Raw genomic sequence first — 11,615 nt, forward strand, 5'->3', positions numbered from 1 at the left:
GGAGAGAAGCAGGTTGATGGTGCGGAGATAATGGGCAGGGGAGAGAAGGAAGGAAGAGAAGGGAGGAGAGAACGAACGAAAAGAGGACACGGAGAGGAAGATGAGAGTGAGGACACAGAGGACACAGAGGAGGAGGAGGAGGAGGAGAGTGGTGGTGGTGGTGGTGGTGGTGGTGGTGGAGGAGGAGGAGGAGGAGGAGGAAGCTCCTCACATGGTCTCCTTGGTCACTCCAAGTCGATTGAGTAGGGTGAACTCGTTGCTCTGATGTGATTTGAGAGGACTGAGAACTCCGAAGGCGATCTGCCACGAGATGAGTGAATTAGATCATGATTAGCAGAACTGACAGAAGTGGATGTGATGATGGTGATGGTGGTGGTGATGGTGGTGATTGTAGAGATGAGCAGCATAAAGGCTGCGCTTCAGGATGGAGAGGAGGAGCAGACCTGATAGAAAGTGCCGTAGGCGCAGGAGGACATACGCATGTATCGCTGCCAGGTCCTGATAGTCTCGTCTGTGGGACGAGGAATCTTTCTCGGCTCCTCCTTCTTCAGAATCGCCTCCATTGCCCCCTCGTGGAAATAATGTGGACGAACAAGCTGAAGAGAGCAGTCAGGGAAGGAGGGGGGAGGGAGGGGAGGGAGGGGAGGGAGGGGAGGGAGGGGAGGGGATGAGAGGGGGGGAGGGGCTGGTGGGGAGGGGCTGATCTTCACCTTCTGCAAAGAGGCATAGGCTGCGATTCCTTGCGCAAGTTGCATGTACCTAAGGAGGAGGGTGAGGGGGATGGACGGCAGCAGCAGCAGCAGAAGTACGTGATGTCCGTGTAGAGATGTTTGACCTCCAGCTCATGATACATGATGAGCGTTTCCAAGATCGCAGCCCCCTGTTGCGCTTCTTAGTCTCCTCCTCCTCCTACCCCCCACTCTAGCTGGTGCTGCTGGTGCTGGTGCTGCTGCTGCTTTTCCGCATGAACCTCCACCACAAGCTTGTTCCTCTGCACTCTTTCCTTCCGTCGCTGCTCCTCCCCTCCTTCCCTGCTCTCTTCCTGCTCCTCCTGTCTCACCTCAACTCCCAGCAGAATATCGGCCTGTGCTGCAGACAGGACAGTCTGTACTCCGGACAGCATTGCCTGCCCTGCCCCCAGCGTCCCGTCCGCAGCTTTTTCTACCACCGTGATGCCTGAAGGCATGCTGAGTAAGTGGCATATAAAGATGGGCAGGGGAGGGAGGGAGGGAGGGAGGGAGGGAGGATAACGAGCAAGAGAGGAAGAAGGGGGTTTGGGAGGTAGAAGGAGAGGATGAAGACCGCTGGCTGTTGCATTGGAGATTCCGCCTACGATCCAAGTTCCGATGACTGAAGTGAAACCAACCACCTGACCGACGGCTCAGACTAGCAAAACGAAAGTTGGGAGTGGGACTGAGTGAAGGGGCCAACAAGAGGAGCGAAAGGGTGGGAGGAGGAGGAGGTAGAGGAGGAGGAGGAGGAGGAGGAGCAAGAGGAGGAGGGGGGGGGTAGGGCACATTACATACCTTGCCCACGAGCTGCATGGAAGGTTTTCCAACGGTAGCAACTTCAGGAGGGAGGACTTCGCCGAACGACGTCAGACTGCGCAGGATGTCCCTCGTCATGGTCTCGACCCCAGCTCGGACGACGAGGCCTCGTTCAAGCGCCTTATCTCGGTACTGCTGCAGGGCCTCTGAGTTCTTGGACCGCGCCTCGTCTATCGCCAGGCTGCTCCTCGTCGACAGCTCTTGCATCCACCTCGTCCTCCCCTTCCCCCCCTCGCTGGAAGTGCTGTCGTCCTCCGAGATCTGAGCCCCGCAGAGCTTGTGGAGCCCGAGGGGATAGAGTTCATCCAGCTGCTTCTGCCCCTTCTGGTCGAAGGGGAACATGGACGAGGAGTCCCCGGCCTCTCCTTCCCTCTGGTCGTAGTTGCTGTCCTCCTCTGACAAGTTTCCCCCCCCATCCTCCTCTTGCGAGGCAGCCAAGACAGGGACGTGCGGGGGCTTGAAGCGCGCGCGCAACTCGTGACCTCGGATCACGAGCCTCACCGTGTCTGTTCCCTTCCGCACCTGGCAGTATCCTCCCCGTCGTCGGCGGCACACAAACCGATCCTCGTCGATGTCGATCCTCCTCCGCAGGGTCTCAGAGTCCATCTCCGACATCCTCTGCTGCTCCCTCGTCGCATCCTGCTGGATGAAGCCGTCCTCCAGCAGCCTCGCCACCTCCTCATCGAACGGATGGAAGCTCCCGTTGTTCTTCTGGTAGAACCAGGACCCTCGCATGAGCACGAACGGCTCTCCCGTCCGCAACGACGTCATCCTCCTCTTCCTCACCTCGCACCGAAACTCGTCCCCGCGGACCGCCAAGGTCAGGCTCGAGATCCCGCGCACGCAGGCGAGCTCGAGTGCCTTGGAGTCTGTCTCAGGAAGAGGCTCAAGGTACCTCTCGCTTTGCCCCCAGAACCACAAGCCACACCCCGGATGAGGTACGTCTTCCTTCTTCCCTTCCATCTCCTCCTCCTCTCCTTCCCCCTCCCGCTCTTGACCTTCCGGCTCCAACCAGGCCATCAGTGACTTGGCCGCCTCCTGCCCTTCTGAGTATCCTTCGAAGTACCCCTTGGTCAACTCCAACGCCACGTTCTTTCGTTCTCCTCTCCCCCCTTCCTCCTGAAGCACGATCAACGCCCCGTCTGCTCCTGCCCCTGTCTTCGCTCCATCTCCTTGAAGGATCAGCCATGTCCCTCTCAGGACCTGTCTCTTTGTGTCTGTGTTCTGCCGCCTTTGAAACATCCTTCCCTCCTCGTCGGCGCTGACAAACCTGTCGTCGCCGATGGCAACTTCCTCCTTGCACAGCTCCCCTGCTCCCCCACGAGTCTCAAGATGCGACAAATCGCCTCTCGCCTTCTCACCATCCTTGCCAAAGGCCTCCTCGAGCTGAGTCGCAACGTCTGCAGGATATGGCTGCACCATCATGGGTTACGAGACTTGCGCAACAGGTGCCAGAGAGCAAGACCTGAAAGCTTCCATCTGATCGCTGGAAGTGCCATGTTCCTCGCACGACCTCGCGCTCGGTCCCGCTATCACATCGCACTTGCTTCAAGCTCTCGAAGATGACCTTGTACTTTCCCTCATACCTGTCCGATCGGAGGGTTACAACGAGTCAAGGACAGGTCACTGAACTTACATCAGCGCTTCGTCCTTGCCGCTACTGAACTCGGTTTCGATAAGTTCGCTATCCTCCTGGTCATGCTCTCATTCGGTGGCGTGCAGAAGCTGCCGTCCTACCTTGCTGTAACTCTGTAGCCTCCCGTCGTTGCGACGGAAATACCACAGGACCGGCATGAAAACCCTACAAAGACAGTGTAAGCATGCACACACGAGCTTGAAATCACTTTGACAGACCGGTCCTCTTGGTCCTGCATGGCTACTGAAAGATTGAAGTCACACAGAGATACCATCGTTCAACTCAACAGACGCGTAAAGCGCGCAGCAGGTTGTGGATCCACCATGAAAAGAAGTCGAAGATCGGGACAGTTGCGCGAAGAGGAAGAGTTTTACATGTCACTCATCAATTCAACAACAGATTGATGTCAAAGTTTCACATGAACATGCGGGAAGAAACAGTGGAAGGAATGTGGCAGGAAAAAAAAAACATAGCAAACGAGGACTGCTGGAGATGGCCAGTGGCGAGAGGACGAGAGGAGAGCTCAGGATGGAGATGAGGAGGAGGGGAAAAAGAGAGGATGAGATACGGGTAGGTAGGGGCTGAGAGGAGATGGTGGAGGCTCGCTTCAGGGTACCGACGCTTTCCTCGCAACAATGCCATACCTGCGTCTTCCATAGGACGCACACCCCACCCCCCTACCGGGGCTTGCACCCGGAAAATGACCCGTGTCCAGAGGTACTAGGTAGTACCCCTCGCAACTTTCGCCGGATCCTGTCCGGGTGGATCACTTCGGAGTCCGGAGGCCCGGGGCCCGGGCCCGGGGGTGACTGGCACTGAGACAGTCGGCAGAAGTTCTGCCATCGTGCGAAACAAGGTGTTGTTCTGAGGGGGGCCTGTTTGCAGGCACCCCTAGTGCTGTTTCGGCCATCTCCATGAATTTGTATGACCCCTACCCCCTTTTTTATCATGATCATTAAGCTCTGAAGCACGGGTACTAAGAGTACCCTGTTTCGATGGACCCCTTGTTTGACACAGACACGTCACCCCCCTCTCTGATAGGGTAGGGGCACCCCCGCCGGTAATGATGCCGCCCCACCCCACCGGATCCTACCTAGTGACCCCTTCTTTTCTCTTCAAAATGGACCCCTACATCCTTCTACCCTCTGACTTCGACGGTTCACCGGTAGGGTCTACCCTCTTCATCGCCTCACCCCAACATCCTATCAAGCTTGCATTAGATACCGGTTATTCTTCGCTATCATCTACCTCAAAACGACCAAGGGGTGATGGAACTTTAGTACCCCTACCAGTTTTTTCCTCACCCTACCATCTGCCAATCATCGTTTGTCCACCCCCACCTACCATTCGACACCTACCCCACTATCCCCTCTGCCTCATCGACTTCCCGCCGCTCCACGCATGGCGAACGCGCAGGCGGCACCGCCGCTCGCCAAGTACAAGCTTGTCTTCTTGGGAGATCAGAGCGTGGGCAAGACATCGATCATCACGCGCTTCATGTACGACAAATTCGACAGCACGTATCAGGTACCTGCTCACACTGCGCCTGCTGGGCTCGTGGCACCACATAGCTACACCAAATACCTCCTCAACAGTTCTCTTTGCAATGCATGCGTCACAGCTAGCAATCATCTCAGTCTCCGCGATGCCGAACCATTATGGTTCCTTCTACCAAACACTCACGTCCTGATACTTTTGACATGCTCTCACGTTTGAAACCCAGGCGACGATAGGAATTGATTTCCTATCGAAAACTATGTACTTGGATGATAGGGTGGTTCGGTTACAGCTGTGGGATACAGCAGGCCAGGTGCATATCTCATTGAATGTCTTGTGCAAAAGATGTTTGAACGTCCGTTGTCATTATCTCTGACACATTTCGTTGTTCCGCTATACAGGAGCGATTTAGAAGCTTGATACCGAGCTATATCCGCGATTCCTCTGTAGCAGTTATAGTGTATGATGTCACGAACCGAGAATCCTTCGACAATGCAGGTCGACTCACAAGAATCTTGCACTAGAATCTTTCGAATCCTCTCTCTTAAAGCAAGCTTACTCTACATGCTTGTCCATTGCAGTTAGAGGGGGGACTGAAACATTTGTGCGTGAATAGGGAAATGGATAGATGAAGTTCGCCAAGAGAGAGGAGAAGACGTCATTCTGGCTCTGGTGTGTTTACAATTGACAGGATTTTCTCGACATGACTTGAACTTGAAGGTGGGCAACAAAACGGATTTAGCAGAGAAACGTCGTGTCACAAGGGAGGAGGTTTGATTTCAACGAACTTTCACAAAACCATACACAAAATATTGACTTAGAGCAGGGAGAGGAAAAGGCCAAAAGCTTCAAAATTCTGTTCGTCGAGACCAGGTGAGCCCCTCAGGAACGTAGCATCAAAATTCGTCCTGAAAAATTTCCGGCAGCGCTAAAGCTGGTCTGAATGTGAAATCGTTGTTCCGTCAGCTTGCCCAACAGCTTCCTGGTAGACGATTTGTTTCTTGGGTCCTAGTTGCTTGTGATCCTTAGTCACTCTCGAATGACAGGAGCTGAAAATGCTGCGGTCAAGAAGGATTCGGAACTGGTGGAAGTCAAGTTAGACACGCCAAGTCAACAGAAGAACCCATCGGGTGCATGTTCATGTTAATACACATTGATAAGCCTTGTGCTGGTGGGTTTCACTTGCACTGAAGGGTTCTTGGTGGGAGCAGCATCGAACTTTCGATTTTTACTTTGTTACAGTCTGTTCTCTGATGCTTTGATTGTGGTCTGGTACATAAGAGCTCGATAAGCTGCTGCTCTTGAATTGCAGGAAGGGACATGCTTTGATTTGACCCCATGTTGATACTAATCCATCTATGACTCGAGAATTTCCTGCTACAAACACCCTTGCAAACGAAAATCTTTTGTTGATTGTCAGGATGGGATTTTTGTTGTTACTCACATAATCCTCCCCGTCATGTTGTGACGAAGACGTTGATGATTCTCATTCCTACCCTTGCCGTCCATGCACATCGTGATGTTTTCACCATGAGCTTGCCGATTAGACGGTTTCTTAGATCGCGCATAAAATAGGAAATGATGTCACATGTCATCAGATCAACTCACTCTGGTCGAGACGATCTCACATCTCACACTTGTCGAGATGGTCTCACATTCTTCGCTTCATGATCCCCCGTGACTCGCATCATCGTGCAGCAGTACAGGAGCTTTGCCAGCAGGGTGAACTCTCCAGAAAGTAGGGTGGGGTACTGTGACATGGGTGTTGGTGATCAACTGGGGGTACTTGTTTAAGGAAAAATGTGGGTGACAGATAGGAAATGCATACATTTGATGGGGTGGTGGTGGGTGATAGACTTATCATGGAGGGTGGGGTGGTGGATGTGTGGATTCATCGGGGAAGGCAGTCGACGATGCTGCCGCGATGGGAGGATGAGGCGCACGGAGGAGGAGGAGGAGGAGGAGGGGCGAGGAGGAGGAGGGATACCAGCCCGAAGAAGAGGAGAGGCAAGAAGGGGTTCGGCTTTATCTCCTGCTGCATCTCCTGCCTGGTCCTCGTCTGGGTGTCCGCAGCTGGTTACTTCCTTGCTGGCCAGATCATGCGGGGGGACGCACTCAAGGTGTATGGGATGGTCGGGATGGTTCTCCTGGGCCCAGAGACGAAGCTCGGCCATCTATGGCAGGACAAAGTGAGGGGATTCGCAAAAGCTCTGGAGAAGTTGCAGGAGGTGGAGGGCTACGAAGGGATTGAGGTGCTCTTGGGCTTCAATGAGGGCGACGTTTACAACGAGCTGAAGAGGAAGAGCGATCAGATCAAGGCAGAGGTAGAGGCTGTGCGACGGCAGCATGCTCCCCAGGTGAAGTCCTCTTGCATCCTTTGATGTTCCACCGATTTTGTCGAACAGATTGCCAACCAGGGGAAGGTGGGCCAGGACGTTCCCCGCGAAGAGGCGAGGGGCTCGAAGACTGTAGGAGAAGATCCCTGAAGCTGCTCCGATGCTGACGACTTGAATGTCAGGAAGGTCCAAGGAGCGGAGATCATGGTCATCAGTCCGACGAGCGCGGGAAGAGCATTGGATCGGAAGAAGGAAAACAGCAGCTGGACGCGAAGGACAAGGATCAGCACGAGAGGGGCAAGGAGGAGGAGCAGAAGCGCCGAGACTATGAGACGAAGCAGAAACAAGAGCATGCCGAGGCCAAAGTTCAGGAAGCTCAGCAGCACGATCAGAGGGAGGGTCAACTGCAGAAGGACTCGAAGGATACCAAGGCTGAGCAGGGGAAGCAAGAGGAGCAATCGGGAGAAGGGAAGCAACAGGGCGCAGGGAGTGGATCTGAGGTAGTATATGATGATGCCATGCAGTTCCTGACCTCCTGCTGTTGAAAGATTCCCAAGCAGCACAAGGTTGAACAACCCGAGCAGGTCGACTCTGACAGCAGCGAGAGAAAGGGTCCTGACTCTTCTTGCAGGCTGCCCATGACGCTGCAAATGGTTCAACGCGTTGACGTCGAGTCTTAGTCTGACTGATGCTTGCAGCTGCTCACTCTGATCAACCTGTGAAGGCACTCGAAGAGGGGTCGACTGTCAAGAAGAGTGACGACACAGGGAAGGCAGGTGAACAAGCACCAGGAGCCGTTAAGACAGGAGATGCCAAGGACGAGAACAAGGTCAAGGAAGGCGTTGCTGCCGGTGGCGAAAAGAAAGGAGACTCTGTCTCTCAGTCGGACTTGCAAGCAGCGAAAGCAAACTTTGATCTTTCGAAAGTGGCACTATTGGTTATCACGACTTCCTCTCATGACATCAACGACATCTCGCAGACTCTCTCAACACTGTTTGAGCTCCCAGGGGTCAAGAATCACGACATCTTCATCGCCCAGGACTCGCAGCATGGCAAGCTGAGCTCCGTCATTCACAAGTATGTTGCAAAGGGACTGGCACAAACCATCATGTACACCGAAGCGAACGAGCACAACCTGCGAAAGCGGCACTCCAAGCTTCAAGTTCATTCGATCAAGCATGTGCTTAGCTTGCCGAAGCAATACAGCGACATCCTGGTGATTGGAAACTCGATGAAGTTTGCTCCGGATGTCTTGGATTTCTTCTACGCCTCCGCTCCTCTCCTGCAGCTCGACCGGTCTCTCTGGTGCGTCTCGGCGTTCAATGAGAATGGCCTCTCTCACTTCCACTGGGACGAGTGGCGGCTCCTGCGCGACTCCTTCTACTCGGGCGTGATGTCGCTGATGAGCCGGGACGCATGGAAGGAAGTGATGGGTCAGCAGAGCGTGCATGGGGAGCCGGGCGACTGACTTGCTCCCTCGCAGACAAGTGGGAGCGAGCTGACACGGCAGAGGTGTTCGACGAGTGGATGAACTTGCAGGACGTGAGGATGGGGAGGGACTGCATCGTCCCAGAGGTATCCTTGACGGCCTCCCTCCTCTCATCGTTCATGGCGTGAACCCTCCAGGTGTCTAGAGCCAAGAGGCAGCATCCCTCCCCTGAGGTGCACGACCCCTTCTCGGTCTGCCCCTCCCTCCCTCAGGGAGCTCGTGCGCGTCAGGCTGACGGAGGTTCCCAGGGTCTCTACGACTCCATCGCCCTCGCCAGCTCTCAGCCCAACTCTCAGCTGTGGGGAGACTTGAGGTGGAACAAGCTCCTTCTCGCTCCCCTCCCCTTCCAACCTGTGCCTCTTGCAGATACTTGCTGCAGCCCGAGTATGACCGGGTCATCCTGTCGCTCATCCACAACGCCAAGGTCCTGCCCGAGCATGAGAACTTCCTGCCCCTCGCATCGCACGCGAGGTAGCGGCCGGACTGAGAGCCATGACGAGCGGAGCTGACGCGAGGGGCAGGATCCCCTTCGTGAAAGTCATCAACGAGCACAACCAGCACGCGATCCTCAGGTCGCTGAAGGTCTGCTGCTTCCTCCTGCTCTACCCTCCCGCTGACCTCCGACCCTCAGCTGACGGGAACCGTCGCCGGGCAATACAGGTAGGAGCGCCGTAGCGTCCCCTTCCTCCATCTCGTTCCTCCATCTCGTTCCTCCATCTCGTTCCTCCGTCTCGTTCATCACCAGTTGACGGCCTGGCGTCGCCAGGGGTGTGACGATGCTGAAACGAGAGCGAGACAGTCCAATCCTCCTCATCCGGCATGACTCGTAGGCCGCTTCCTCTCCTCTCGAGCCCTGCTGACCCTCTCCGATCCCCTCCAGGCCCTTCATGAGCGACGTGAAGCATGCATGATGGAAGGACGCAGCTGACGGTTCACCACCGACTAGTTTATTCTTTTCCCTAGGGCGTTTCACGCATGTGAAGTCGATGCTCCTGCCCTGCACCCACTCGTGCTCCCGCACCCTCCCTCCCTCTCCTCTCCTCCGTCCGTCCGACCGCGTCCTCAATTCACATCCCTCACCGTAACTGGCATCGCTCCATACATCGCTCATGGGCCCTCCACTTTCTTGTTCAGTCATTTTCGATCCCCCCGCCCCCCTCCCCGTGACTCTCGCGTCATCGACCATCTTCCCTTGCCTCCTTCCCTCCGTCTCTCCTCCTCCAATCCCTCTCCCTTCGTTTCCAGTCCCTATGTTTTGGCACCTCCCTCCCTCCCTCCCTCCCTCCCTCCCTCCCTCCCTCCTTCGCTCGCTCGCTCGCTCGCTCGCTCCCACTGTCCCTCTGTCCCTTCTCCTTCCCACTCACTCACTCACTCACTCACTCACTCACTCACTCACTCACTCACTCACTCACGCTGCTTCCTCCCCCCATCCCCCCCCTCCTCCTCCCTCCCTTCGTCCCTCCTCCCTCCCGCCATGGTTCCATATAAACAATTTCAAGGGGTCGCAGGTCAAAGTCAACAAGCCCTGGTGGGGGGGACGATGGGGATGGGGATGGGGATGGGGTTGGCGGCGCTGCTGCTTGTCGCTTCATGGCAGCAGACGAGCGAGGGGAGAGTGCTGAGGAAGGAAGAGGTGAGGGAGACGCTCTTGCTCGTGCGCTTGCTAACGCCATGCAGCTCATCTCCAGCGAGTCTCCTCGACTGGTGCGGGAGCATCCTGGGGATCCGATGGCCTGGTTCGAGCAGGTGAATGTGCTGTTCAAGGCTGGAGACAAGGGGAAGGCAGCTGATCTCCTGCACGATGCCTCCCTGGCCTTCCCCGGGCAGCCTGACCTCGCCTTCAACCATGCGTTCGTGCGGTATGAGCTCGGGGAGTACGAGACGTCGGTGCGCGTCCTCGAAGGCCTTGCAGGCCTGGGAAGAGGAAGGAAGGAGAAGAGAGATAAGAGGGCGAGGGACACGCGGGACAAGGGGGGAAAGGAGGTGAAGCAGGAAGGGAAGGAGGAAGGGAAGGAGGAAGGGAAAATGGTGGTGGAGGAGGATACGGGAATAGCCCGTATGGAGGAGACGCCGAAGAAGAACTCGTCAAGGGCTGACGCTCTACGAGACGTGGAGCCCAAGTGGGTTGACCTGCTCATCAAGTGCTACGTCAAAGTCGGACGCGTCGGCGATGCCGTCCGGCTGACGGACAGGCAGGTGGCGCTGCTGGGGAGCTCGGAGCAGGACCCCCTGGTCCGTGCTCGCGTCGCCCTCACTGTCTACCCCTGGCGCTACGGGTCGGCGAGCTGGAAGGATCTGGGCCGCCACTACAAGGAGCTGGTGCGAGCGGTGGAGCTGACGCTGGGGATGTCGGAGGAGGAGCTGGAGAGGGGAGGGATCAAGATGACCCCTCATAACTCGCTCATCTTCCTCGGCAACGAGCTCGGCAGCCAGGTCGTCGAGCGGCACGTCAACCAGTCCTACGTCTCCTCTCCCGTCAACGGCACGTACGCCAGACTCCGGACGTGCCCGACGTGTAAGTACCAGCCGCAGCTGCGGATCGGGTACCTGCTGTGGGAGGTGAGGGAGTCAGACGTCCTCTACAGCCTCCTCGCCGGGGTCTTGCAAGAGCATTCGCGGCAGTCGGACCCTCCTCAGGTCCGAATCTACACGCTCACGCGCCGCCCTCCCCCCGACCGCCTCCTCTTCCGCGGTCGCTCCGTCTCCTTCATCTCCTTCAGCGGCGTCGGGGGCAGGCAGGCGGCTGAAGTGATCAGGAGGGAGAGGACAGAAGTCCTCCTCGACCTCACCACCTACGGGGACTTGACAGGAGCGCACATCCTCCAGCACTTGCCCGCACCCTTGCAAGCAGGTGAAAACCCAGCTCTCCTCTGTCTCAGCTCTCCTCCTCCTCCTCCTCCTCCTCCTCCTCCTCCTCCTCCTCCTCCCCCTCCCCCCCTGCTGCTTCCAAATTCCCTCCCCCCTTCCTCCTTTTCCCTTCTCTTCCCCGCCCTCTTTCTTCAGCTCTACCCCCAGCTCTATCCCAGCTCACCTTCCATCTACTCGTCAGCTCTCGTCTTGTCAGGGAAGTCACCGGGGATGCTGGCTGGCAGGTTTTCTCGGCTATCCTG

The 11,615-nt window shown here is 56.4% G+C and overlaps 4 protein-coding genes across 4 annotated transcripts in view; 3 read left to right on the forward strand and 1 right to left on the reverse strand.

Annotated features, from left to right (window-relative positions):
* The window catches only part of GUITHDRAFT_136540 (hypothetical protein), a gene marked incomplete at both ends in the record, with an annotated part of 5,876 nt that extends 2,455 nt beyond the window's left edge, over nt 1-3,421 (reverse strand). The window contains 11 exons of the mRNA XM_005835831.1: nt 212-300; nt 444-596; nt 711-759; nt 810-880; nt 914-1,176; nt 1,303-1,369; nt 1,527-2,960; nt 3,013-3,133; nt 3,184-3,239; nt 3,285-3,348; nt 3,402-3,421. Coding sequence (XP_005835888.1) covers nt 212-300; nt 444-596; nt 711-759; nt 810-880; nt 914-1,176; nt 1,303-1,369; nt 1,527-2,960; nt 3,013-3,133; nt 3,184-3,239; nt 3,285-3,348; nt 3,402-3,421 — 2,387 coding nt within the window. The remainder of the gene's footprint in view (nt 1-211; nt 301-443; nt 597-710; nt 760-809; nt 881-913; nt 1,177-1,302; nt 1,370-1,526; nt 2,961-3,012; nt 3,134-3,183; nt 3,240-3,284; nt 3,349-3,401) is intronic.
* A 1,131-nt stretch (nt 3,422-4,552) lies between these two features.
* Nucleotides 4,553-5,846, forward strand: GUITHDRAFT_151724 (hypothetical protein). The gene is made up of 8 exons (XM_005835832.1): nt 4,553-4,710; nt 4,907-4,993; nt 5,082-5,178; nt 5,297-5,352; nt 5,401-5,451; nt 5,507-5,553; nt 5,607-5,665; nt 5,727-5,846. The coding sequence occupies exons 1-8, from the start codon at nt 4,585-4,587 to the stop codon at nt 5,825-5,827; spliced, it is 624 nt and encodes a 207-aa protein (XP_005835889.1). The 5' UTR covers nt 4,553-4,584; the 3' UTR covers nt 5,828-5,846.
* A 2,338-nt stretch (nt 5,847-8,184) lies between these two features.
* Nucleotides 8,185-8,445, forward strand: GUITHDRAFT_58711 (hypothetical protein; the record flags this gene model as incomplete). The annotated part of the gene is made up of 1 exon (XM_005835833.1): nt 8,185-8,445. A coding segment is annotated over one exon (261 nt), but the record flags the coding sequence as incomplete, so codon positions are not given.
* A 1,600-nt stretch (nt 8,446-10,045) lies between these two features.
* GUITHDRAFT_136542 (hypothetical protein) overlaps nt 10,046-11,615 on the forward strand; it is a gene marked incomplete at both ends in the record, with an annotated part of 3,990 nt that continues 2,420 nt past the window's right edge. Inside the window, 3 exons of the mRNA XM_005835834.1 lie at nt 10,046-10,138; nt 10,183-11,356; nt 11,555-11,597. Of these exons, the coding sequence (XP_005835891.1) occupies nt 10,046-10,138; nt 10,183-11,356; nt 11,555-11,597 (1,310 nt within the window). The remainder of the gene's footprint in view (nt 10,139-10,182; nt 11,357-11,554; nt 11,598-11,615) is intronic.

Source organism: Guillardia theta (assembly GCF_000315625.1).
Source record: "Guillardia theta CCMP2712 unplaced genomic scaffold GUITHscaffold_20, whole genome shotgun sequence".
NCBI classification, from domain to species: Eukaryota; class Cryptophyceae; order Pyrenomonadales; family Geminigeraceae; genus Guillardia; species Guillardia theta.